The sequence below is a fragment of the Nyctibius grandis genome, chromosome 3 (genome assembly GCF_013368605.1).
Source record: "Nyctibius grandis isolate bNycGra1 chromosome 3, bNycGra1.pri, whole genome shotgun sequence".
Taxonomy (NCBI): domain Eukaryota; kingdom Metazoa; phylum Chordata; class Aves; order Nyctibiiformes; family Nyctibiidae; genus Nyctibius; species Nyctibius grandis.
In genome coordinates this window covers 2575195-2600296 of record NC_090660.1, presented here as the reverse complement: position 1 = coordinate 2600296, position 25102 = coordinate 2575195, and the positions used below count along the sequence as shown (strand labels likewise).

Sequence of the window (25102 nt, the reverse complement as noted above, 5' to 3'; positions counted from 1 at the left end):
ACTTGGTTGACTCAGTCCTTCGTACTTACAGCCTTAGAATCTCATCTCACTTTCCCAGTGAGTAATACCAATTAAAATTCACTTAAGACCCACATAGATTGAGAAAATCAGAATTACACCCTCAGTCTGACAGATACTAAACTTCATGAAACAACCTCTCAATGTGACTTGGAATTATTTTAAGGTCTTAAGCAGAATTTAGTGCCTCATGGGCCTTGCTTAGCCTTCTCTTTTTCTCTTTTTTACCTCGCTTGCTTTGAAAGCAAACAATGTGATTCTGCCCTTGATATTATTTATTTAAGTAAGCATTACTGAGAGAAAAATGTGGCCTTTTGCACTTAAATTATAGGCAAGGTTTTAACACATACGTAGTTGTGAGCAATTTATCCTTCATAAAGCATTTCTCAGCATCAGTCTGTGCACTCATTTATTTCAAAATCTTCTTGGCTAAAGTCCAGTTCCCTTAATTTCTCTTAATTGTATGTTTCATATCCAGCACGAAGACTTCAGAGAGGAAAGTGATATGTAACATTTTTAAAGTGTTAAACCAATGACCTTTTTATTCTATGATATGAGTTTGATACAAATTCAGATTGGTGATTCTTTCCATTACGTATCTGACCAGCATATGCAGCTGACACCTAAAATGTGATGTTGTCTGCCCATCTCATGACCAAGTCCTGCATCACTGCATGACAGACTTTAACGTACAGGTCTGTCTGTATTTGTACACGCACATAAATCATTGCAATGGTGATCCTTTCTGTCATAAAGCACAAAGAACTGTTACCATCCTCTCATTTTAGACACAGAACATTATTTTCCCAGTAATAGCTTTCTCAGACCAGCAGTAGAGTGATTTTTGGGTTTACCGTTTTGATCTTCAGAGATATGTATATGATAAAGAACCACATATTCGGCTGAAGACTGCCAAATAACTGGCAATCCTTACAGCTAGGAAGTAGACTCATTGACACATCACAGCAGTGAATGGGTCTCTGTAATCCTTTTTTTAAATTAGCATTTATTTTTACAGAATCAACCAGGTTGGAAGAGCCCTCTGGGATCATCGAGTCCAACCGTTGCCCTGACACCACCACGTCAACTAGACCATGGCACTAAGTGCCATGTCCAGGCTTTTCTTAAACACCTCCAGAGATGGGGACTCCACCACCTCCCTGGGCAGCCCATTCCAATGTCTAATGACCCTTTCTGAAAAGAAATTCTTCCTAATGTCCAACCTGAACCTCCCCTGGCGAAGCTTGAGGCTGTGTCCTCTTGTCCTATTGCTAGTTGCCTGGGAGAAGAGGCCGACTCCCACTTCACTACAACCTCCCTTCAGGTAGATGTGTATGGTTTCATTGAAGGCAAAGACTGGAAGAGAAAAAGCCAGGGGTGCTGGAAGGCTTTGCCTTCTGTTGGAAGGGACCAGCATCTCAACTCACTACAGGCTTTTCACAAACATGCGAACGAGGAAGAGGAACGGGGCAGCAACTTGATATGGTCCTGGGCTTGACAGAAGCTTTTTGTAACCCCTGCCCAAGGGATGGAATTTGGAATAAACCATAATTTGAAAAGGCTCCTGAATCATGAGAAATGCTAACACAATCCAGAAGCATATTCAAATAGCATACATACTTTGTACATCTCCATAAACCTTTGTGAAGGATATCTTATTTTTATGACTTGCATTAGATGGAGTTTACTTAATGTGTGGATGAGTATAATTATCTTTTTACTTTCACTCTAAAGTCTTTACTGTACATCTTCTTAAACTGACTTTTTTTGACAATATAATTTACTAGTCCTGGCAAGATTTAACAAATTATCAAATTCACTTTCGAGGTGTAGGTATTCCCAGTCTTCTCCCATAATGTTTTCTCTCCATAAAGGCGAGAAGACCGGGAATTTTTTTCAGTTTAATCAAGTTCACGTTGCTAAACTATATTCTCATTTTTACCTTTATGAATTTACTAACCTTGAGTATCTCAGATTTAGGTTGGACATCAGGAAGAATTTCTTTTCAGAAAGGGTCATTAGACATTGGAAGGGGCTGCCCAGGGAGGTGGTGGAGTCACCATCTCTGGATGTGTTTAAGAAAAGACTGGACATGGCACTTAGTGCCATGGTCTAGTTGACAGGGTGGTGTCAGGGCAACGGTTGGACTCGATGATCCCTGAGGTCTCTTCCAACCTGATTGATTCTGTGATTCTGTATATACACATAACAATATGTGTTATTATCTTTTTGAAAAAGGTAAGTAGGGTCAGTGCAACTGCAAATACCTTCTATTATGTCAGATGTCAGGATCAGGTAATTCTAGGAGAGGACAGGACTGCACCTTCACAAAGGAAGAGCTGAAAGCAGGCATACCATAAATATCAGAGAGATTGAGGAGGAGCAAATGATGCTAGAAATGGAGGCCTACACACAGCAAACTCCCACACAGATGGAAGGGTGGCTACATTTGGAGGTAATACTGCTGAGAAGTGAAATGATGAACAGAAGGAAAGAGATCTCACAACTGCATTTACTTTTGCAAACAGTCTGACTTATCACTACACGTGTATTGCGCTTTGCTGTCTGAAGAAGCACCTTCTGCAGCCGAACAAAAAGATTTGATTCTAGTCAGTGAACTCTGTCCATCTGCTAGGGTAATTTAGCCGTTGCCATTGCACAATTTTGACACCTCAGAAACAGAATATTCAGAGCTTTTCATCATGGATTTGGCTCGAGGGGAGACCATCCATCAACGTTGATTGAATGCCCACTTGAACCTGTAAATCTGCAGCAAAATCCTCCCCTGTGAGCGGCACACCCAGCAGTATCATACAGCTACACTTCCAAATACTCCTGGAAACGGGGACAGGGCTCTGGGATTTAAGTTCTCAAGCATATGCTTTCATGGCAATTTTGTTACAAGAGACCATTTAGACCTCTAAGTGGTTTGAACATAACAGCAAATGCGGGTCAGGTAAAGAATAAAAAGAGAAAAACAAGCAGACAACGATGAGAGGGTACTTTTCTTACACAACTTAAGCAGCTTCTGTGACCACAAACCAAACAAAAGTAGATTCTTTAAAGTGAAACCATTACTTACAGATAGTTTTTAAAGTTAAATGAATTTCTAACAGAAGCCAAGGGAAGTCAATTAATCCCTTTCACAAATTGAAATGGATGATCACATGCAACAAGCTTTATCTCTGCGTGTTAAAAAAATTAATAGAAAATCCCATTGCTTCTGTTGTTGTATAAAAACATCACTGGAGTTTTCCTTTTGGCAATATTTCACCTTAGCCAAAAAGACACTATCCTGTATTTGATACAGAGCCATAGCTTGAGTTAATTGTTTGCGTCACTCTCACTTCCACTTTTATTTCTCTCACATCCCTTTCCCTCAAACAGGATATTTTGACGTTATAAAGATCTCCGTGAACTCAGTATGACAGAGCTGAGGCGGCCCAGCATGCTTAGAGCACTTAGTATAAAATATATCACATACCTTTATCAAGATACACGAGGCAAACATTCAGTGAAAGGTCAGGCAGCTTTCAGTTACTTGCAGGGGGGAACTGATGCTTTTGCAGAGCTAAGAACCAGCTGCACGTGTTACCATTCACAGCATCGGACGCAGACAGCCCCTAAAGGGCACAGAAATCTGTGCATGTTCCTGTAACAGCACTTCATGAAATCTTGGTCGTGTTTAGCAATGTACTTACTGCTACACCTTTTTTCATGCCTACAGTCTATCTAATTTTCATGGTGCTCTGGTATTAGTACTTTGAGACAATAACTACACCTACACGTGCCACTGTACATGTTTTGCACCTTGACTGCATACACCTCCCAACCTTCTTTGGTTATATGTGTTCCCAGGTACCGGGTCTTGCGACAAGCGCATCAAGTCAAATAGCAACAACACATCTGGTTGCACGACAGGGAGAGAGTGTAGAGCAGGAGTAACTTCTGCTAGCAGGGACCCTTTGAGCACGGTGCTTTCCAGCCCCAGATCCTACACCTTCGGCACGTGGGGTGCCAGACCCCTGCGCTGCACTGCAAATGAGAGAGAAGCAGGGGAGGGCAGAGCAGGAGGAGTGAGAGCTGGCAGGTGTGAAAAACAACACGTGTATGTTACGTCTTGCAGTGGCTCAGCTCCGTGTTCTCTTAATCTAGCCTAATGGCCACTGAGTCCAAAGCTACGTTGGCTGATCACCTGGTTATTAAATTCAATTCTACAGAGAAGCATATAGCAAATGGAAAAAAAGAGGCCAGAAAGGGTTTGCGAAACAGGACCTAAGGTTGCGTTTCTTTCGGGGAAATTGACCCGTAAGTACCATTAAGATATTAATGGAAAAAGCATTTAAAAACATAGTTGATCTCAAAATGGCTAGTTACAAAACACAGTCATTAATTGTTCCTAAAAAGTTAACACAGAGAACTGCTTTTTTTATAATAATGTAACAAGAGGCCAACTCTTTAAAAAGGGTAAATGCTAACTGCTGTGTAATCATTGCAGTGAATAACAGTTTAATGCTGTTACAGATTTACTGTTTTAAGCTGTACGTACACTTCCATTTTGTAAACATTTTGTAAAATCTTACCAAATTCACATGGACTAAAATGCGTCATTTAAGCCACACAACAAGCCAAGGTATCAGGAAAAGTACAGGTTAGCGTTAGGAGCTAAACGAGCAGTGTATGGAAGCCACATCTGCCAAAAGAGACATGGAATGCATTTAAAAAAAATAAATAAAATAAATTAAAAAAAAAAAAAACAAACCAAAGAAAGAAACAAAGCTCATGCTCCTAAACTGGATGAAATATTATTTGCAGGGCTACAGGCTTTGCTTGTAAGGGCAGGTGTAACAAGGACAGGGTGTGCATCCTCCTTCTCTCCCCACCAACGAGCAACTGAGCTCACAAGCACCCAGACTGAACCTTTCGAGGCTGTGTGACTAATACGTGAAGTCCACCAGCCCGCGCCCCAGAGGAGACCCACCCAAAAGCTGCACACAGATCTTGAAGCACAAAGGAAAGCGATGCTGTGATCAGCGAGCCACAAGCTTATCTACAAGAATTAGAGATGCAGCTACTGGCATGTCTGCTTGGGGCTGCTAATGGCGGGGGCGACCTAGCTGTGCTTCTTAACGAAGCCGGGCGGACAAGGGGAAAACTGGCCAACATTTGTGGTTATTTCAGGCTAAGGTGGTTCCCTCACTGGTCTTGCTTCATTCCCCCAGCCAGATGGTAGAAATACCATATGATTCTGACCGCAAGGAAATCATTGTGATGATAATGCATAAAGAATAATCCATGCTTTGGACATACCACCGCATTTGAGATGCCAAAATCTTTAAAAGAAACCACTCAACTCTTAATTTTGCTTTGTAGAGCTGTAACCTCTTTTTTTTCCTGCATTCAAATGCCATTTTTTTAAATGGTGAAAAGAGGTACATAAGTACACCCCAATGTAAGCAATCATAGTTAGGAATATCCCGTGACACTGCTAAGCAATTATTTTTATGTCTAATTGATGTTACTGATCTAGCACTGACAAATCCTTATTCTACTATTTTAGTCATACATACAAAAGTATGTGTTTCATTCACATGTTGGGAACAGGGGAGACGCTCTTCTAAAATGTGCTAGCTATAAAAAAAGACAAAAGCTTTCAACCATTCCAGAAGGGTCCAAACCAAATCTGATACTTTTTTCCCGAATCTATTTTCATTGTCATGTAACACAGAGATATTTCTTCAACGTTAGCTACTTTTCTCAAAAGCACTATTACATGTTGCCATCAGAATTCACTCCTTTCAGAATGACGCCTCAAAATACCAGATTTCGTAATTCTTTCAAGATTTTTTGTACTATTTTTTGCCTAAAGGTCTTGTCTGCATGTCTCTGTGTAAAGCAGATCCTTGTTCAAATAGGTGTTCTTTAATCACGAAAATACAGCAGAAACAGAAAACCGCTTGGGTGGTTTACTCTGTGAAAACAGAAAGCCTGTACAGAGCTCATTGCAACGTTAAACCGCCGTGTGCAGAAAAAAAAGAGCTGCTAAAATTCTCCTGGTTGTTTGAGACAGCCTGAAGGACTGATCAGAAAATTGGTGCCTAACGAGTTCCTAGCTGAGGAGTTCAGCGCTTTAAGAGCCTAGAACGGAGCCTTGGTGGAAAAGTTGTTTTGCAACAGTGCAAAGGAGAAAGAGTAACTCCATCCAAAACGTGGTTAATTTTCTAATAAGCATTAGTTTCAGGTATAACAGATGAATAATCTTCTGTGCAAGAGACAAAAACAAAGCGATCTGCGCTGAGGTCTAGTTCACAGCGTAGAACTGTGAACTGATTGTACCACTCATATTAAGTTACCCCGTGCTTAGTGATTATTATTTATACTTGCTCACTAAACCCAGATCCCATGAAGTGCAACTCTACCAATCCAAATTAATTACAAATTCTAAATTGTGAAGGGACTGGGTAGCCATTTTGGTGATGGCAGCCATTTTGGGGCAGAATAGATTCAAATAGCTGAATTTCCAGAAATGACATTTTGAAAATGTGATAATTTTAAGATAATCTTTCAAATTGTCAGCCACTCCATTAGAATTAGAGGAAGGGTATGGCAATCTACCACTCTATGGCACGTAACCATAAGAGGAAATAATTTCTGCTGTACATTTTTTTGCTCTTAACTCGCAAAACCCCAGAGATTTAAAAATAAAAATAAGCTACTAGTAGAAACCCTTTTTCAAGGCCATGAGGTAAATCAAGAACATACAGTGTAGGAATGCTCACTCTTAAGATCTCATTACAAGTTTAATGTGTGATGAAGTTTGGAAATTTTAAGTATTTATACATAGAAAGACAGAGACTATAAAAGCACACAAGCATATCACCTTTAAGTAGAAGAACACCGAGCCTCATTAGACATGTAAGCCAACTGCATGATTTGGGAATGAGGTTGCGCTTGTGATTTATTTCCCCCCTAAGAGACTTCTATCACTCAGGACCTCATTGTGTTGGTTGCTGCTTGTTTTTGGAGCTTCAACCCTGAAGATGTACCACAGCACTCGCAAGGGAGAAGGGAGCTGATATTTGGTGAGGAAGGATGACGGGAAGAGGCTGTGGAAGCGAGGATGTGGTTCGTGTTCCAGCACACCTCAGAAGCGGTGCTCATTGCGGGATGCGCAGGAAAGGGATATGGTCACAAGGGAAGGCCAAAGTACTGCGTTAAGAAATTTATCTTCGCAATTTTATTTTTCACCTCTGAAAACGAAGAAAGGCTGGAGCGACCAACGAGTGAGGTGACAGCAGATTAAAGGAGCGTGAATCTTCAAGGTTTAAACACAACCTCGTCAACAAGATTGACGAGCACGGCTCACAGATTAGAAACGAGGGAAAACGATAGCAACCTCAGAGGCTGGAGGCAGCACACAACAAGCAAGACGATCCAGGCCTGACGTGGAGTGGACACCTTGCTGCTGCTGTGATTTATTACGACTCCCACGACAGGGTAAGGGAGGGTTTTGACAGCGGAGAAGCCACTCTGGATGCAGAGCAGGAGGCAGAGAAAGCCAAGGGGAACCGCATGGTGCACAAAAGAAGGGCAGATGCCGGTAAAGTTTGGGTAGGCAAAGGTCAAACGACACGAGGGCGCATCACGCAACTCTGGAAGGTGACTCAGGCAGCCGACATCCGCCGGGGCCCCGGCGAGCGGAGCGGGCGCCCGGCGGGGGTGTGCATTGGGGCGGGGGGTGTGTTGCAGGCTGCCGCAGGCCGCCCTCGCCTCGGCCCGGAGCCGGCCGCGGGGCTTTCCGATGCGGCGCCGTGAGACACCGGCGGAGGGAGAACCGGCGGGGAGAGCCGCCCTGCCCGCCCGGGCAGCAACAGGCGAGGAGCGGTGGCAGCCGAGGGGAGCGGCTGCCCGGCCCCCGCCGCTCCCTCCCTCCCGCCTAGGGGAGCCCCGCGCCGCTCCCACAGCGCTGCCGCTCCCGCGCGCGCAGCGGCGGGACTGTTAAAACCGTTACAGCTCCCACTTTCGAACTGATTCAAACTCGGCAGCGCCGAGCAGGGCGGGCCCTCCCCGGGCCGCGCCGCGCTCCCTCCCGGTGCCCGCCAATCCTCTCGCCTCCCTCCTTTCTCCTCCCTCTCCCCCCTCCCTCCCTCCCTCCCTCCCTCCCTCCCTCCCTCCCTCCACGTGAGGCGGCGGAGAGTTTCGAGCCTCCCCGGCCCGGCCCGGCCCCGGCCCCGCTCAGGTGAGGGGGGAGCCGGGGCACGGAAAGCGCGTGGGGCGGGGGGGGGGGACGGGCGGGGGAAGCGCGAGCCCCCCGGTCCCCCGCGGGCAGCGCGAGAACAAAGAACTCTCCCATCCCTCCCTTTCCCCCCCCCCCGCCCCGCACGTGGGGAGCGAGCTCCCGCCCCTCGCCCCGCCCCTCGCCGCCCCTGATTGGCGCGGGGGGCCCTGTCCGCGTCCATCCAATCGAGGCGGCGCTCGGCGCTCGCCAATGAGCGCGATGCCGATTGGGCCGCCGCGTTTGGCGCTCGGTCCGGGAGGGTGAATCCGGCAGCCGGAGGCTGAGGGGAGGGAGAGCGAGCGGCGCGGCGCGGAGCGGAGCGGAGCTGGCGGCGGCAGCGGCGGGGCGGCAGCGGCGGCGGCGGCCCGAGGCCGGGGCGGGTGAGCGAGCGAGCGACACCTCGCGGGCTTGAGGCGTTGGCGCCGGGAGCGGCTATTTATAACCGGCTCCCTTTGTAATGGGGGAGGGGAGGCGGGCGCGGGAGGAGGGGAGGGGGCGGGAGGGGGGCGACGGCTCCCGGGGAGCAGCCGCCGCCTTCCCGCGGGCGCGGCGGGTGGCGCGGAGGGGCGGGCGCCCGGCGGCGGGGGGGGGGCGCCGGCGGCGAGACACGCGCGCTCCCGGCCGGTGACAGCTGGAGGGGGAGAGACATGGAGTCTGAAGTGCCCTTTGTCTAAGTTGGCTCCGTCCAGCCCGGCCGGTGGTTCCCGTTCCGACCGGCGGAGCGCAGCGCCGGGCTGGGGGCGACCTCGTCGTCCCCCCCGTCTAAGGGTGGGGGGCAGCGGGCGGGGAGCTGTGTGTGGGGGGAGGGAGCACGGGGAAGACCCGGCGGTTTCCTTCCCCTCCTCCCCGTTCCTGCCGGCTGCATGCGGCGGCGGCGGCGGCTGCTTCAGGCACGGCGTGACTGAAGGGGCAGAGGGGAGGTTCGGCGGGTCAGGTCTCGGAGCGCCCGACGGAGAAACCCGGGTAGCCCCGGCGTGGAGAGCGGCACACAGCTCTGCCCCGCCGCCACGGGCTCCCGGGGGGCTCGGACAGGTCCGCTCCGGGCTCGGGAGCTCGCAGCCTCCCGGAAGCTGGCTCCGGGCGGGGAGGCTGAGCGCGCACCCCCCGCGCCCCAGAAACCTGCTCTGGGTTGGTGGGCTCCTGCCCCTGCCCTGGGAGGGCTCCTGGTTCAGGGGGGGGACCTGGAGAGGGCGAGGGGGTGAATCAGTCCGGCGGCGGCTCCGGCGAACTTCCCAATCGTTGAGGGCACCGTGCGATCCCGGGCTTCCAGAGCGCCGCGAGAAAGTTCGTAGCGAGCTGGAAATTCTGGGTTTTTTTTGGATTTAATATCGCCAAGCATGGGTATACAGAATGCTCTCGAAAACTAGGGTGTCTGGGGAGGTGTGAGGGAGGGTACTGGGCAGAGCTGTCCCTGAGCAACAGATGTGTGATGGGGGAAAGAAGAAGAAATCGGTGTCTGGTGGCATCACGCGTGTGTGTTTGACATTAACTGATATTCGTGGTGATTCAGGAATAGTTGTTTGCACAGGCTGCTTTTCTTTTGTCTGCTTAGATGCAGCAGGAATGGGGTAGTAAACTTGTACGTTACTCAGGATACTTATTTCTAACTTACGAAGCACTATCCTTAATTTTATTGGAGCTAGAGAAAAGGTGGGTTTTTTTTTTTACTATGGAGCTGGAAGTTCAGATTCTTGATCTCTCTACTAAGAAGCTTGTAATGGTTTGAACAAGGTTGTTTAATTGTTGCAGGGTAGGTTGGTCTTTGTTTAAGTCTAGCAACTAGTTTCAGCTATTATGAGTTTGTTTCTTACTAACACAGATTTCAGTGAAGAGTTCTACCAGCATTTTCAGTGTAATTTTCACTTCTAAATTGGGATTTCCTCATAGATAGGTTCATTTTTTTAGGGGTTGGCACATTCAGTTTCTTTATGTCGATTTATAAAAATTAAAAAGTCGTTCTTTGTTTGTCCCCAGTGTCTATATCAAATTGAGAGTCCGGGGAATGTTTATTTGTGGTAACAATAAAGCATCTTCAGAAGGGTGAGTATTACTTGTACATAGTGTACTATAACTACTCTCACTTTAGATTATTAAAATGTGAATATTTAAGATCTACAGAGCCTTTCATGTATTCATGCTTCCAGTATTTTAGGAGATAGGACTCAAAAGTTTTGTGCAATGTGTTGAAGGGTTTTTAAGTTTGAGAGCTAGTGCTTTATCAAGTGCTGGCTTTAAGTTGTTACATCAAAAATGTTACATTTCTTGTTGTGAACTTTCCTTTATGAAAAAAAAAAAGAGAGGAAAATACATTTTTTTTGTTTGCTTTCTTCCTCGGTCTACATGAGGAATGAAAGTAACAATTAAAGTTAAACAACCTGTGGAGAAATCTGTGACAGTAAAATGTTCCCTGAGATGCCAACAGCTATTTTCATCTGGAACTTTGGAAGAATTAAAGATTCTAATTAATTTAGAACAAAAATTGTGGAAAAACTTTTTTTCAGAGATTATTTTAATATGTAATTTCACCCTGAAAAGCAACAGACACTGAAAAACTGCATCTCAAAAGGTCATAAAATGTCTCTGCTCAGTTTAAAATGAGCTAAAGCAGTAGTGTGTAAATTTAGGCCAGAGACTTGAAATTCAAGCTCAGTTTTTCTTTTTTCCTTGCTGCATTTTTTTCCTCTCTTGCTAGAATTTCTAACGAGCTGAAATACGGTGATTTCGTTGAAGATATGCATTCAAATGGATTTTTATTTGTTCTGTAACATTGCAACATTCATAGGTGAAATGTAAATGTATTCCTGCACTTCTGCTTACCTACAAAGAAACTTTGGCTTAGTGAGAAGGGAATTTTTGTACTATATTATTGTATTATATATATGAGAGGGTGCAAGCTAACTGCCGCTGTCTGTGGAGTGGCTTCTGTCAGAATAAGCTATGTCTAGCATCTAGTGCACTCCAACAATGTTCCCAGAAAAGTTGATGCACTCTAAAATTCCTTTCAAAATTAGCCAAAAAAAAAAAAAAAATCTGTTCTTGTCACTATTCACAAGAACATTCAGCTTCTTTAGCTGTATATATCGTGTATATATTTTAATAAATTCACAGATATATTGTTAAAATTGAATGATTTTAGACAACAGTACTGCGTTCCTGTGATTGAACAGTGAGAGTTATTTTTAAAAATAATTAAAAATTTAAAAATGCTGACAGAAGGCATGTTTAATAAATGTTTGCTTTACGTTGTGTTTCAGCAAAAGTGCTGTGGGAAACTTTAGTGTTGGCTGTAATCTGAAAGTTCTGTAATTCTACAGTTAGTGCTTGTAGATGTGTCTTAGCTGACTTGAGGAGAAGTATCTGTGAAACTGAAGGGAGGGGAATAAAGTTTTCCCTGTCAGGGATGCTGATAATCTCGTGAACAGGACCTGGCCTTTGCTAAGCAAGGAAGTTCGCTGAGTCGAGTCATCTTTACAGAATTACCTATCCAAGCAAAATTCAGTTTACCAGATTTTTTAAAAAGTGGAGGAAATGGACTACAGACTGTAAATATTCTTAATAATTTGATGAGGTGTTTGAATCGTATTTACATTAGAAAACAAGACCCTTGTGAACAGCAGCTGTAGGACAGTAACAGGAGGTTTACTTTAATGTTAAAGCTGCTACCAACCTTCTGATCATACTCTCAGCAAGGTCCATGGAGAGCAGTGCTGGGCGTGTTGAAACGTTGTCTGAAGACAGCATCTGTGCTGTCTGTATCTGTAAGTGTATCTGTACATGTATCTATACATTCAGCATCTATGTATATGACTTGTACCACTGTTCTAGAATGGCCAAGTCAGTCTTTAAATGGATGAGTTACTCCAGTACTGACACAGTTTAAGTGATAACTTCAGTTAAGTGGCTGTGTCTGCAAGGAAAAAAGGTGAGACAAACAAAAACCTTGTATAAAGTGGATGCAAAACAGGGAGAGGTGTTTCACAGGGGAACGATAAAAACATTGGTTGAAAGTTAGCAGAGTGCTTGGGTTTGTTTTTTAGCTCTTGAGTACGTGCCCAAGAGTTTTGTTGAGCTAAAGATTAAAAGAATTATCAAATAGGTGTTCCATCTGTTCTCACAGCAGTCAGTTAAAGACTTTGGGAAGATGCCGTGTGTGTCTTTTTATGGATGAGGTGAAACTAAAGAGTGAAATTTGTTGGAGGAGGGAGTAGATGCTCTTGAGCATAAATAAAGCTTTATTTTAGGAATCTTTTGGCTACCTGGCTGAAGTCTGCGTGTAGGATTTCTCAGTAATTGTGCCTCTGCTCAATTTTTGAAAAATACTGTTGTCTTGGAAAGATCTGTGGTGCTTCCTTTCTAGTGGTAAAATCAGTAGTACTTTTCAGGTGAGAAGGCCATTTGGAAATCTAGATAGATACTGTGCATGTTCTAAAATATAATAAACATATATATGTTTATAAACATTTATATATGTGTAAAAATAACAGTGTAATGATGTGAGTTGATCAGTGCAGTACTGTCATTTGCTTAAAAACGTGATGTAGTACTTCCAAAGCTTCTGATGTGGATATATATGATTTCATTAACAAATGAGGTAAAACTGACACCTTACTGTGTGCAAACAAAACTTCCTCGATACGCAATTGCAGAAGAACTTCTGAATTTGCTACTAGTTTTCTTCTTTTATATACGCACATGGTGACTGCTTAAATGACGTTGTATGTGTAATTATACAAGCAAAGTAGTACAAATTGCAGTCCACGTCCTGGGCTTTCTAAGCAGTGAACTGAAAATAAATCTTTATAGAAGGGTATGATTTCTTTATACTTTTAAATTATTTTTTTAATCTAGAGCCAGGCCTATTTCCCTTGTCAGTTTTTGTTGTATCTGGCTCCTTCCCATTCTGCCTTTTACGTGGTTGGTTCAGTTTTTCCTGCCATGCATTCTCTTTTTCACAGCCTGCATGTTCGGTTTAAATCCCAAAGCCATCAGATGTAATTTAAAGAAACAAAGTATTTGAAAGGAAGGAAACTCAAACCTTACGACTCATATGTAATTTTTATTTTTTTTTTTAATGTGAGCTGGTTTCCTTTCCATGTTTCTTAGCGTGACCAGATCTGGCAAGCTTTATATTTTTGGTGTGTAGTTGTCTGTTTCATTTTTTACTAGTAAGATAAACTCTAGAGGTGAAATTCAGTTTGCTGCTTCTGTCAGAAATCAGGCAGATGTGTGTTACAGATGCTTGATTTACCTGCGAAACTATACTGTGGCAAATGGGTTAAAGTCATTAAGTTATTATTGTCTCTTTTTTTTAATGATACAATTTAAAACCAAGGACAGCATAAAATCTGTCCTTTGTGGTGACTTCTTCCAGCTGTATGTCCACTACTTTGTGCCATGTTTCTAGTGAGTATTTATTACTGATGTGTTTAGTGTGAAGTTAAACCCACTGTTCAACTATTGGAAGAAGAGATTGACATATGTTGTTTTATTCTTCAAATAGTTTAACCATTACTGGTGTTCACTCCATCATTGCTTTGAAACTGTGAGATGTAATTGATCCCAAAGCCTTACTATTTGTAATTCTCTTCCACAGCTTGAGGTTTTTTTTTTCACAGGAGGATGGTGGAGTTTTTTGGGTTCGTTGTTTTTGTGTTTTTTTTTTTTATTTTGGCTTGGTTTTTATGTTGCTTTTAAGATAAATTGTTTCTCATTAATTTTCTCCACTAAATCAAGCTTCTGGAAAAATAGTCTCTCTGCTTTCTCCCCTTTCCAAACAACATTTGATCTAATGTGCTCATGGATTGATCCCCATATACCTTATAGAAGAGGGATGCCCAGTTATTTTGAGGGCTTTAACATAAGAGTTGTGTAAATAACCCTTACGGTTGCTTTCATCATTTGAAGTTCATTTTGGAAATTTGCAGACAATTGGCAAATACCAGTTCAGCTCCAAAATTCATCAGCCTTATTCTACAATAAATCCTGCATACATGAAAGCGTAATTTCTTTGGAAGTTTTGGCTATTTGCCTATGCAGGGGAAGAAGTATGGAATAGCTATTGAACCGCCTAATTGTTGTGTGGCAGGGTTTTTCCAGTATGGATTGTGGGTTATTTTGTGTGTATGGACTGAGCTGAAGAACCTGTGGCTATTTTAGAGTTTTTAGAGTTTTTAGAGTAAAAAAGGTGTGTCCACAAAACAAGTTCGGGTAGAATAGTCAGTGTACTTCAGATTCACACCCTAAATTATTTTGCCTGTGGAGACATGCCTTAAGTGTTCCCAGCAAGTGTTACTTTTTCTGCCAGATTTATCCAGGGTATCAAAAAGCTAAATTTTAAGAGATGGAGGTGTTAGGCAGCAGAGGTTATTTGGAATGTGTGTGGGAGTCATGTCACTCCTCTGGGCATCTGTGGATGAGTGTGAAGGGAGAAATTCAAAGTTATGCATTTGAACAACTCAAAGGTAAATTCAAGTTTTATGCGTAAAAACTTTTTCTCCTGACAAATAGCCAGGCTTGGTCTTATGTAAGAAATGTGGGATGGTTTTAACGGTGACTTGTAAAAAGCACGATCAAAATCGGGCTTGAAACTGTTTGTTGCTGTTCTGCTGTTTGGAGTTTTAAAATGTTTTATTTGTTTTTTGATCCAAATAGTCTTACTCACGCATGCAAATAGTTAAAAGTATTTATACATGCAGATATCTAAGTAAAAAGTAAATAGCTGCATTACCTGCTGCACAGTGTTTTGCTGATGTTACCCAAACTGAAGTGAGATGTCAGTTGCTTTCAGTTAGTGCCAATTTTGGTTTGATCTTTAATATAATACTTGGTTATGATCTCCCCGTTCTCTCTCTTCCCCTTCCCCCACCCAAGTGGATGAGTGCTTGAACTCGTTATTTTTATTTCCAAAACAGCATTTTTCTAAAAGTATGAAATGTTGAAATGTTCTGGAAGAAAGCAATAATATAGGGGATTTAGAAAATTTTTCTTTGAAATAGTTACTCCTGCTCCTTATATGGTATTCAGTAATTATTTCATGTCTGGTTTTGTTTCCCTAAATCCTGAAGCTGTAGGGATACAGAGAAAGAAGGTCATTTTTGAAGGGAAGAATACCTTTAAAAGTTGCCTATACAGACTGATTGAACACTCTAGCAAGGATTTATATTTTCCTTTTAAGGGCTATCTGAAAACAAATTATACTACATTACTTTTTTGTTATACTCTTGTTTAAGGAAATGTATTGAAAATCTAATTATTTATATTGAAATCTTATTTTGTTATTAACAGACATAACTTTTCTATTTTTCTCTACTGAAGAGAATGAAACTGAGAAGTACCCGTACCATTGTTTCTTGACGAGTGAATGTTCTAAATGGAGGCCTCCCACAAAATGAGATAATGTCAAAATAAATCCAAAGGCAGTGTACTATTAGAAAAAAAAAAAGTAATCAAACTGATGCCCTCCTTCTTCTTTATGGCTGGTAGAAAATCTGAAATAAGCTTGTTTTCTAGAACAGTTCTGTTGTTGGATTTTACTCAGGTACTTCATGTTTAATCAACCTATAGTTAGTAAACTTTTAAAATGATTGGGGGATTTTGTCAAGACCAGGTGAGTTCTTGCTTCTTTTTTCCCTCCTTTTTTTTATTATTTAAATTTTTGAACCAGATTGATTACAATTATTTTAGATATTAAGAACCACAGACAATTTTGGTTGTGTTTTTTGAAATATTTCTGGAAGGTCTGACTTATGAAATCTGAGTTGCAAAGTTTTTAACATGTTGGTAGATAGGGTAAGGGATATTGAATACCTGGTAGTTGCTTTGCTTTGATAGTTTTCTAACCCAGAAAAATAAAAAATTCTAATGTAAAAACAGCAAGAAGATAAATTAAGATTCCTCATGTTTTTTCCAGGAAGGAAAAGGGAGTGGAGGAACATTTCCTTCTCTTTAATATCTAAGAGCTTCTTGACCCCTCATTCTTCCCTTTCTTTCCTCCTTGTCCTTGCTAAAGAGTTAGTTTCTAATATCTGCCTGGACAGAGTTTCCAATATCTGCCTCCTGAAAAGAATATTCAAGCAACACGGTGTTAAACTATCTATATGATTGAACTGTTAGGGGAGAAAGCATGAAATAAAATACCCTGGGAGGCAAATTAAAAAAAAAAATTAATCATATGGGGAGCATGATTGAAGAAAATGTGAATTCTGTGAGCTCTAGAGTTGACTTGTTTCCCTCCTGTCTTGTGTGTCAGTAACTGAACTGCTCTGACTTACTGTATGGAGGTCAGCATTTCAAATAATAAGTGGTGTGGGTTTCGGTATGAATGGAGCACATCCAGAAATTGATCTGCAGGCTTAGGCATTCCGTACTCTCACAAGGAGCTGAAAATTGAATGCCTAAGGCCACAGGTTCACAGTGTCTTTAGGTGGGGACGGAGTGGCTGGTTGCTCACTTTTCTTCAGTCAAAAGCAGCAAGGTATTTTTCAACCAGAGGATTTCCTCGCTTCTGGTAGTGTCTGGCTGCAAAAAACACTCATGCTGTCAGGAGGGAAATGGTACCACAGGTGGCAGGTAAAAGTGTGTCTTTTTGTAGCAATGCCAGGATAAAGTAGAGGTGATGCTTGAAGTCAAAGCTGTCTGGTCCTCCATACAGTTTTTGTGTGGTATGTTTGGACAGGAACGAGAAACTGTGTTTGAAAATTTTCATTTGACTGTTAAAAACAGACTAGAAACAATAATTGATGGAGGAAGGTAGATGTGATCAAGGCAAGCAAAAGTCAGGAGTTAAGTATGGGGAGGGTAAGCAGGGAGTCCTGCCAAATCTGGAAATTGGACTGAAGGTTAGAATTCCTAATATCTGAGACAGGAGCATTCCCTAGCAACATTTAGGGGTGCAATGCAGGATTGTAGCTACTGTAAATTAGTGTGTATAATTACATTACAGACTGGAACAGAGAGCAGGTATGGCAGTGAGTCTTCTGAACTGTAAGTTAGCTGCAATGACATTGCTTGGGTAGGGATCTGCTGCTATTTGTTGATACATCAGTGTCTGCAGTACTAAGTGGTATTTCTCCCTAATAATTGTTTTTATTTTTCATGACTTCCCTGATTTTTTTTTTTTTTTTAATATGAGTTCACCCTGCAGCTTTTCATAATGCCAGAGCACTTGCAGTCCTTCATGAATCTGTTGCAGAAAACGTACACAACTTAGTTAACTGTAAGCCATGTCACATTTGATTTATGTTTGCCATTTGCATCGGAAGTTACTGTAGAGGGTGTATGCAGAAGGATACATCAGCCTTGTTATCATAGGAAAGGTAAAAATCAGCCATTTAGAGGAAATTCTCATCACATTGATTAGGTCAGATACAAGGTATTGCCTATGTTGTAGTAATTTAGTAACCACTCCAACTAGTTTTAGCTTGGGGAATAATACTGCAAATAAAAGCATAGTCATTACAGTTAATAAGTTAGTTTGGTAGTAGTACTACTACAAATAAGTAGTTTTATTTGATTAAGTATGTCATGAAACTACTTTTAGTTCACTGATAGTTGTTACTACAGCTGTAAGAGAAAAGGGTGTGTGCAGTTATTTTGGTTATGAGAGACATCTTGATGAAGGTAGCACGGGGTGACCAAGTGTGAATTAGCTGCAAAATGGTGATTTTTTTTTTTTTTTTTTAAGTCTGTTTTGAAAGAAGCTGAAATTCTTACTCAAAAGATACAGAAAAGCATCTCACAGAATCACAGAATCAACCAGGTTGGAAGAGACCTCTGGGATCATCGAGTCCAACCATTGCCCTGACACCACCATGTCAACTAGACCATGGCACTAAGTGCCATGTCCAGTCTTTTCTTAAACCCCTCCAGAGATGGTGACTCCACCACCTCCCTGGGCAGCCCATTCCAATGTCTAATGACCCTTTCTGAAAATAAATTCTTCCTAATGTCCAACCTGAACCTTCCCTGGCGAAGCTTGAGGCTGATCTCATCGATCTTGAATATCCTGAAGGATTAATTGGGAGCTATTAACTTAAGGAGCTGCTGGGAGAGTAACAAAGCCCCAAAAACACTGTGCTTGGGAAGAAATAATTGAGGAGGCATGTCTTTGAGTTGTGGGGAAGCAGGTCATAGAGTAGTTGCTTATTGTGAACATGTGTACTGCTTGACTTGCTTATTGATATCTTCTAGAAGGTGTTTAAGTTTACTTAAAAATGAAAAAAAAAAAAGTGCAATTGAAGTCTAGGAGGGGAAAAAAAAAAAACAACCCAAAAAACAACCAACCATTTAATGTTCCAGGGTAGAGATCAGGCTCCTGATCTTTAGTACACCAAGTGCAAAGTAAAGCTGTAGTCACTTAAATGACAGAAAGTAAAAGGTCTGTAAAGAGTGACGCTTCAAAGGCTATAAGAGAAGCAGAACCCTGTTAGGATAAGGAGACAACTAATTTGAAAAAAACAGCCCTTTTATGTTTTTTTATTTTAAACATAATGGTAAGTTTGTGGAGAGTATGTAGCACTCTAGTTAGACTATATTCTTAATTAGTGAAGAGCTTGCTGATCTGTCTTTTTTAGTTATGATTTCTAAGAGGTAGAACTGAAGGCTCCACCTGGACTGCTAAGTCGAGAAGGCCTCTTTCAATTGAACACACTGGATAGTAGTGGGAAGGAGTAGGTGAACTAACTAGTTGATGGAGTTGTTAAAGGCGACTGTAGCATAACAAATGTTTCTACTGATTAGAACAATCAGTGATTACACACCAAACTGAAGAGGTCAGTCTGATTAAGCTCTTAAGCATTTCAATTCACAAATTATTGTTCCCATAATAGCAGTGATGGTTTTTCCACTACAATTTTTCCAAATTGTACCTGTAGCTGAATGAAATTCCAAGAGTTTTAGAATGCAGTGGTGATTGTTTTCATCTTCTGAACTATTAAACTGGAATTCAAAAGGCAAGCAAACTCCGTAGTGTCAGCTTTAACAACAGCGTGGCCCTTCGTTTTGAGATGGTGGGCCCAGTTCAGAGTGGTATTGGCGTGTAGAAAAGTGTAGGTTGGCAGGTACATCTAGAGGTCATCTGATCCAGTCTCTCGCTCAGGCAAGGCCAACATTGAAATTGTCTTTTCCAGAGCACTTTTAAAATGTTTTCAAGAATGGAGATTCTAGCATCTCTCTGCTTAATGCATTCCTGTGCTGGCCTGCACCCACTGTGAAGAATTTTCTCCCTATATTGAAATGAAATCCCTTGCTGAGTCTTGTCTGTTGCCTCTTGTACTTTCATTTAGCATAAATTAGCATGTCACAGTAGAAGGGCTAGAATAGTACTCCTGTGATGGTCTGGATTTAGCTCTGATTTGTGTAAGGAAGCATTCTGTTTAGGGAATTAATTCTTTTATGTATTGGTTGAAATTCTTGAAGTGACTTGTCCAATTTTGATAAGGCCCCAGAAACAGGGAAAAACATGACACATGTTTTAAAGAGTCTGTTTAGGAGTTTGGGAGCCTGCATGTTGTTATATTCTAAAATAATTTTGTTAAGAATAAATAGAACATGCCTTGGAGCCTTATGCTTCTACTAATAATAGGAAATGGAAAATAACCATTGTTAACCATTGATTTGAATATATGCTGTTGTGAATGGCTGTAGTGGGATGTATGAGGCAGAACTGAATTGAACAAACCTACACTAGCTTTTCATCTGTTACAGACATCTTCTATACTTGTTTTGCACCAGCAACTGATGTAGACAAGTCTACATTAGTTTCCTCTCTAGATAGGAGGAAACATGCTTCTTTAGAGCTACTCGTGCAGAAGTAGTTTGACACATTAACTGCTTTGATTGTGCAAAGCCTTGTAAAGAAAAAACAGGTAAGTGAATGTACTGCTTAGTTTTGCTGAAGTTGAAATGTTGTTCTTCAAAGTTAAATTCTGTTAGGTAACTGTTAATATGCTAGTAACAATTAATTATATCAGGGAGGAGAGAGTGCACTGGCCTTGAATTTGACAACTGTTCCAGTGGAGGCAAAAGTTTTAAGTTGTTGGTACATAAAAACCCCCACAATATTGTAGTGACAGACTGCTACTTTGGAAGGGATTACGCTGAGATGTTTTTTAGTGTTGCAAATAATAATTGCAAGTAACTAACTGTATCGCAATAATAGGAGCTTAATTGTGATGAGACTGCTCATAATAAAAGCATGCCTGTTGATAGCAGCAGACCTTCTGCTTTTGGCACTGCCATATTACCTGGAAAGCCTACAGCCATCATCAGTCTGTTATGTCTTGGATGTGGTTGTTACCCACATTGCAATTGAAACAGAGGCTTTTAATTCTACTTGCAAGCCAAGGTTGTTCTGCTAACTTGAGGGGGATGAAGAGGAAGTATTCTGGGATTTGGACATTTGCTTTCACACACGGTTTTCCCAAACTCCTCAGTCTGGGATTATGGCATCGGTACATGTGAGGCTGTTGATGGTTCTCCTACTTACCTCAAGTTTGTTAAGATTAATAGTTTTGTCTTTGACAATAGCTTGTATAACAGTTTCCATCTCTTAAGTAATCAAGAACATTCTTGCAGAACATGGAATCTCGTTAGAGTTGATCATGAGTATTTTATTAACCTACATCATCCACAACCACTCAAGCCTGTCAGAGTGGACGGATAAGCTGTTTGGAGTTACCTACTTAGATCAGTTTGTGAACTGATCAATTTAATTGAGATAATGCCAAACAGCCCAACAGAGGTTAAGCCTTTGTAGGCCAACACAAGCCTGTTGGCATTTATCTGCCCAAGAGTGGCACAGGTGGCATGGATGGCTTAGTAAATGTTTCCTGTTTCTGGTTGTTAAGAATAATTTTTCTGTACTGGTAAAACCGAGTGGCAGAGAGATGACATGGCTTGACAGACGCTTCTGTTGAAGCCTAAACTGCTGCTCTCTCCAATTTCAGGTCTTTACCTCTTGTTCCTGCCCCAGTGTTGCCCCCCCTTCACTTGTGTTGATTCAAGAATTCATGTGGCTGCTGAACAAACCAGCTTGCGGAGCTGACTTTGTTGAAAAATTGTATTTAAAAACTAAGTGTGTTTATTTTCTGGGCTGTTCAGACAGATTTTTTTTTTTTTTTCCTGACCTAGTTTGATTAACAGAATCATAAGCACTTAAGCTCTCACAGTAGAGAAGGCTGAGTAGAAATGAGTGACCAGGGGCCACTGATACAGTGGACTGATGATGTATTGTCCAGGTAAAACTGACACCAAGCAGCATTTGAGGAAGGTGGTTGAACTGATGGTAGCATTTGATTTAAGTTCTATCTCTAAATTTAAACATCTTTTAATGATACAGAACTTCAACATATGGAATAATAACGTGATGCAAATTTTAAAGCATAGATAAATATCTTTAGGTATTTCTTGATTAAAATAGGTTGAACTGCACTGTAAACTTAAAATACCATATTTCTATAATAGAGAACAGTAAAAAACACACTACAGTTTACCCCCGTTTATTTCTCCGTGACTAATTCTGTAAAAGAGTAAATGTGCTGTAGTTGTTTTTGTAGTGAAATATAATTAATAAACGATGTTAATCTTTCCTATGTTGTTCTATTTCAGAGCTAGAGATTTTCATTAGTAGGACTGGTTTGGTATCTGAAATACCCAAACTGACAGTGGCCTTGGGAATATTTTTCTTCCCATGGAAAAGAGAATGTGCTATTTTACATAGATAAGTTTGAAAGAAAACCATGTTTTGTTTTGCTTTAGAAAATCCAGAAAGTAGAGTAGCAAGCAACTACAAAACTTCTAGGCATTTTTTTTTTTTACTTGGCCCGAGAGAGTAATATTATTTCTTGACCATAGTTTTTTCATTAATATCTCTGTGCTGTTAACAGAAGTTTGATATAAATGAAGGAGACAGATGTGGAAGATTACAGCATTAATTTATAATTAACTTTCAAGTCAGTTTTTTTGAAGTCTGGCAATATGTATGTGTTTTATTGATAGTTTATTTTCAGGTGCTTGATAGTTGTAGTAAGAGTTACTTACTGCTTAGTCTGGAAAGGTTTAGGATAGGTTCATAGAGAGTATTGCCTTGTTTTGCATTTAGGGTGTATGAAGTAAAATACTAGAAGTAAATTTCCAAGAGTTTCTAAGTAATAAAGTTTAGTTTAACGTCACTGAAAAATACTTAGCTGCAGTTGAACAATCATTTCATTGTATTGTGCTGTGTAGAGCCCTATAACATAAAAGATTATTTGAGGGGTTTTTTATGAGGTGGTTTTGAAAAGTTAACAACTTTAGTTCTAAGCTTAATGCATTGATTTTTGATACTCAATGTATTATCTTTTGTTTGTTTTCTAGCAAGTACTGCATTTTTTTTCAGGCTTTTGGAAAAATCTTGTTAATCCCTTCTGTTGCTAAAATTCTGCTTTTTGAGTTGAACATGAAAGCTGTCCTAAATTCTGCTGCCAGAGCAAAAATTTTTTTAGCTTGAGGAAAAGCATAGAAGGGTGTGGTGGGGTGTGTTTGGCGTTTTTTTGGTTTTGTTTTGTTTTTTTTTTTTTTAACTAAACCCCAGGTATTGTAGATGCTTGAAGTTCAGTGATGACTTCAGATAGGGTTTAATATATAATAATTTCTCCATTAGAAAGATTGAGTGTGCTGAGGCTGAGAGACCTGTATGCTGTCTGGATCTGATAACAGCCTACAGTTAAAGAGCGTGCCTGCCACTCCAGAGCAAACATGGATAAAACCAGTGGCTGTTTGTGGTCTAATTGCCTGCACTAGTTATTCCTCTGGGTTCTTAACAATTCTTTCCTGCTCTATAGTTGTGCACAGGAAGCCACAGTTGTGCATGGGATCATCAAACTGATCTGTGTTTCAGAAAACCAAGTGATCACAAAAGTGAGCTTTTATTTATTGTTGGTCAGTTTAATCCAGTTTACCATACATCCCTTCGAGAATCACAGAATCAACCAGGTTGGAAGAGACCTCTGGGATCATGGAGTCCAACTATTGCCCTGACACCACCCTGTCAACTAGACCATGGCACTAAGTGCCATGTCCAGTCTTTTCTTAAACACCTCCAGAGATGGTGACTCCACCACCTCCCTGGGCAGCCCCTTCCAATGGCTAATGACCCTTTCTGAAAAGAAATTCTTCTTAATGTCCAACCTGAACCTCCCCTGGTGAAGCTTGAGGCTGTGTCCTCTTGTCCTATTGCTAGCTGTCCAGGAGAAGAGGCCGACTCCCACTTTACTACAGCCTCCCTTCAGGTAGTTGTAGACTGCAATAAGGTCACCTCTGAGCCTCCTCTTCTCAACCAGGTTGGAAGAGACCTCTGGGATCATCGAGTCCAACCGTTGCCCTGACACCACCATGTCAACTAGACCATAACACTAAGTGCCATGTCCAGTCTTTTCTTAAACACCTCCAGAGAAGAGTGGCTGCAGCTCAGTGAGCAGTATTGGGGTGAGAATAAAGAGTTGGGAAGGGTGGGATGATTGTAAGATGCCATTGCTGCTGAAGAAATTACTTGGCTGAGTACCTTCATTATGCAGTATTGAATCTAAATTAGTAAGTTTATGGTATCTGGAGCGACAATTTGTGAAGCCAGCTCAGATGCATGCTTTGAGCTTACAAGCGCATCCAGTCCAGAGAACTTAGTGGAAGTACGTCACTGTTGACAGGGCTGTGGGCATTGTAGCAGTGAGGTAGAAGAAGAGGTTGAGCAGCAGTGTGGTGTAGTTCGTGGAGCAGGGCTGTGGAGTTAAATACATTCCTTCAGATCTCAAGGTTCTGAGAAACAAGTGTGAAAGCATTTGCATTTGGCTTTACAGGAGGTAGAAGTAGTACTTCCCCCCTACCTGTCCCTGCCCCATCTGAATTATTTTATTCCTTCATTACTCTTTCATTAACCTAGGCAACAAAAACCATGATGACTTATTGTTCAGTTCTCATCAACTTGCATATGGAGTTTCTCTGTTGGGTTTTATATTCTCCCCCATCCTCACCCTCCCCGCCCCCCCCACCTCACATTGATAATTAAGGGCACTCTTAAGTGCAGTATTGTATCAGTGTATGCATATATTTAAAGTATAGGAGTAACCTTTTGAGTGTAGATTAATTCACAAAAAAGAACTGAGAAGTTTTAATTCATAAATATCTCCAAACAGAAATCCTGACTAGAGGGAAGATAATGCAATATTGTTACATTTTTAAATATTGTGCAATATTAAGCACAATTACAAACTAATAACATTCTTTTAAAAGGACAAACCCCCTCATTTGCTCTCCCATGCTTTCCACTTCAAAAATTTGCATAATTTTTTTTCCTGAAATTTGGCAGGGTAGCCAGAGAAACTTAAATATAGTCTTTAACAGCAGTATGACTGCTTGAATAGACTGCCTAATTTAGAGAATTATCTGTGTGCTTGTCTGTCACTGATGGATATTGCCAAAATGATCGAAGAAAAATAGGATGTTTGCTTTAAATAAGGCTATTTCTAGGTTCTCTAGGCAAAACAGGAGCAATTTGAGCTGAAATTTTTCTACACCTTATTGTCTCTCGTGAATGCTAGATGTATTGTACACCCTTTGGTAGCTGAAAGTAAGTATTGGCTGATTTAAGCTTATAGGCATGAAGTTTCTTTAAAAATTATTGTAAAGAACGCAGATCTTGTATATAACTTCGTTATGAAATGTTTAGCAGAATTTAATTAAATGCAAGTGTACATGCTCCAGGACAGCATCATTTTTTGTTGTTTTTAATTTTCAGCTACACAAGCGTGAGTAGAAGCTGAAAGCTATAGGTTT

General features: G+C 41.4%; 1 protein-coding gene across 3 annotated transcripts in view; it reads left to right on the top strand.

Moving 5' to 3' along the window:
- The first annotated feature begins 8620 nt into the window (after positions 1-8620).
- The window catches only part of EZH2 (enhancer of zeste 2 polycomb repressive complex 2 subunit), a 50876-nt gene continuing 34394 nt past the window's right edge, over positions 8621-25102 (top strand). For all 3 annotated transcript variants that reach the window (XM_068395948.1, XM_068395947.1, XM_068395946.1), the window contains exons 1-2: positions 8621-8676; positions 10271-10336. In XM_068395948.1, coding sequence (XP_068252049.1) covers positions 10299-10336 — 38 coding nt within the window. In that variant the 5' untranslated portion in view covers positions 8621-8676; positions 10271-10298. The remainder of the gene's footprint in view (positions 8677-10270; positions 10337-25102) is intronic.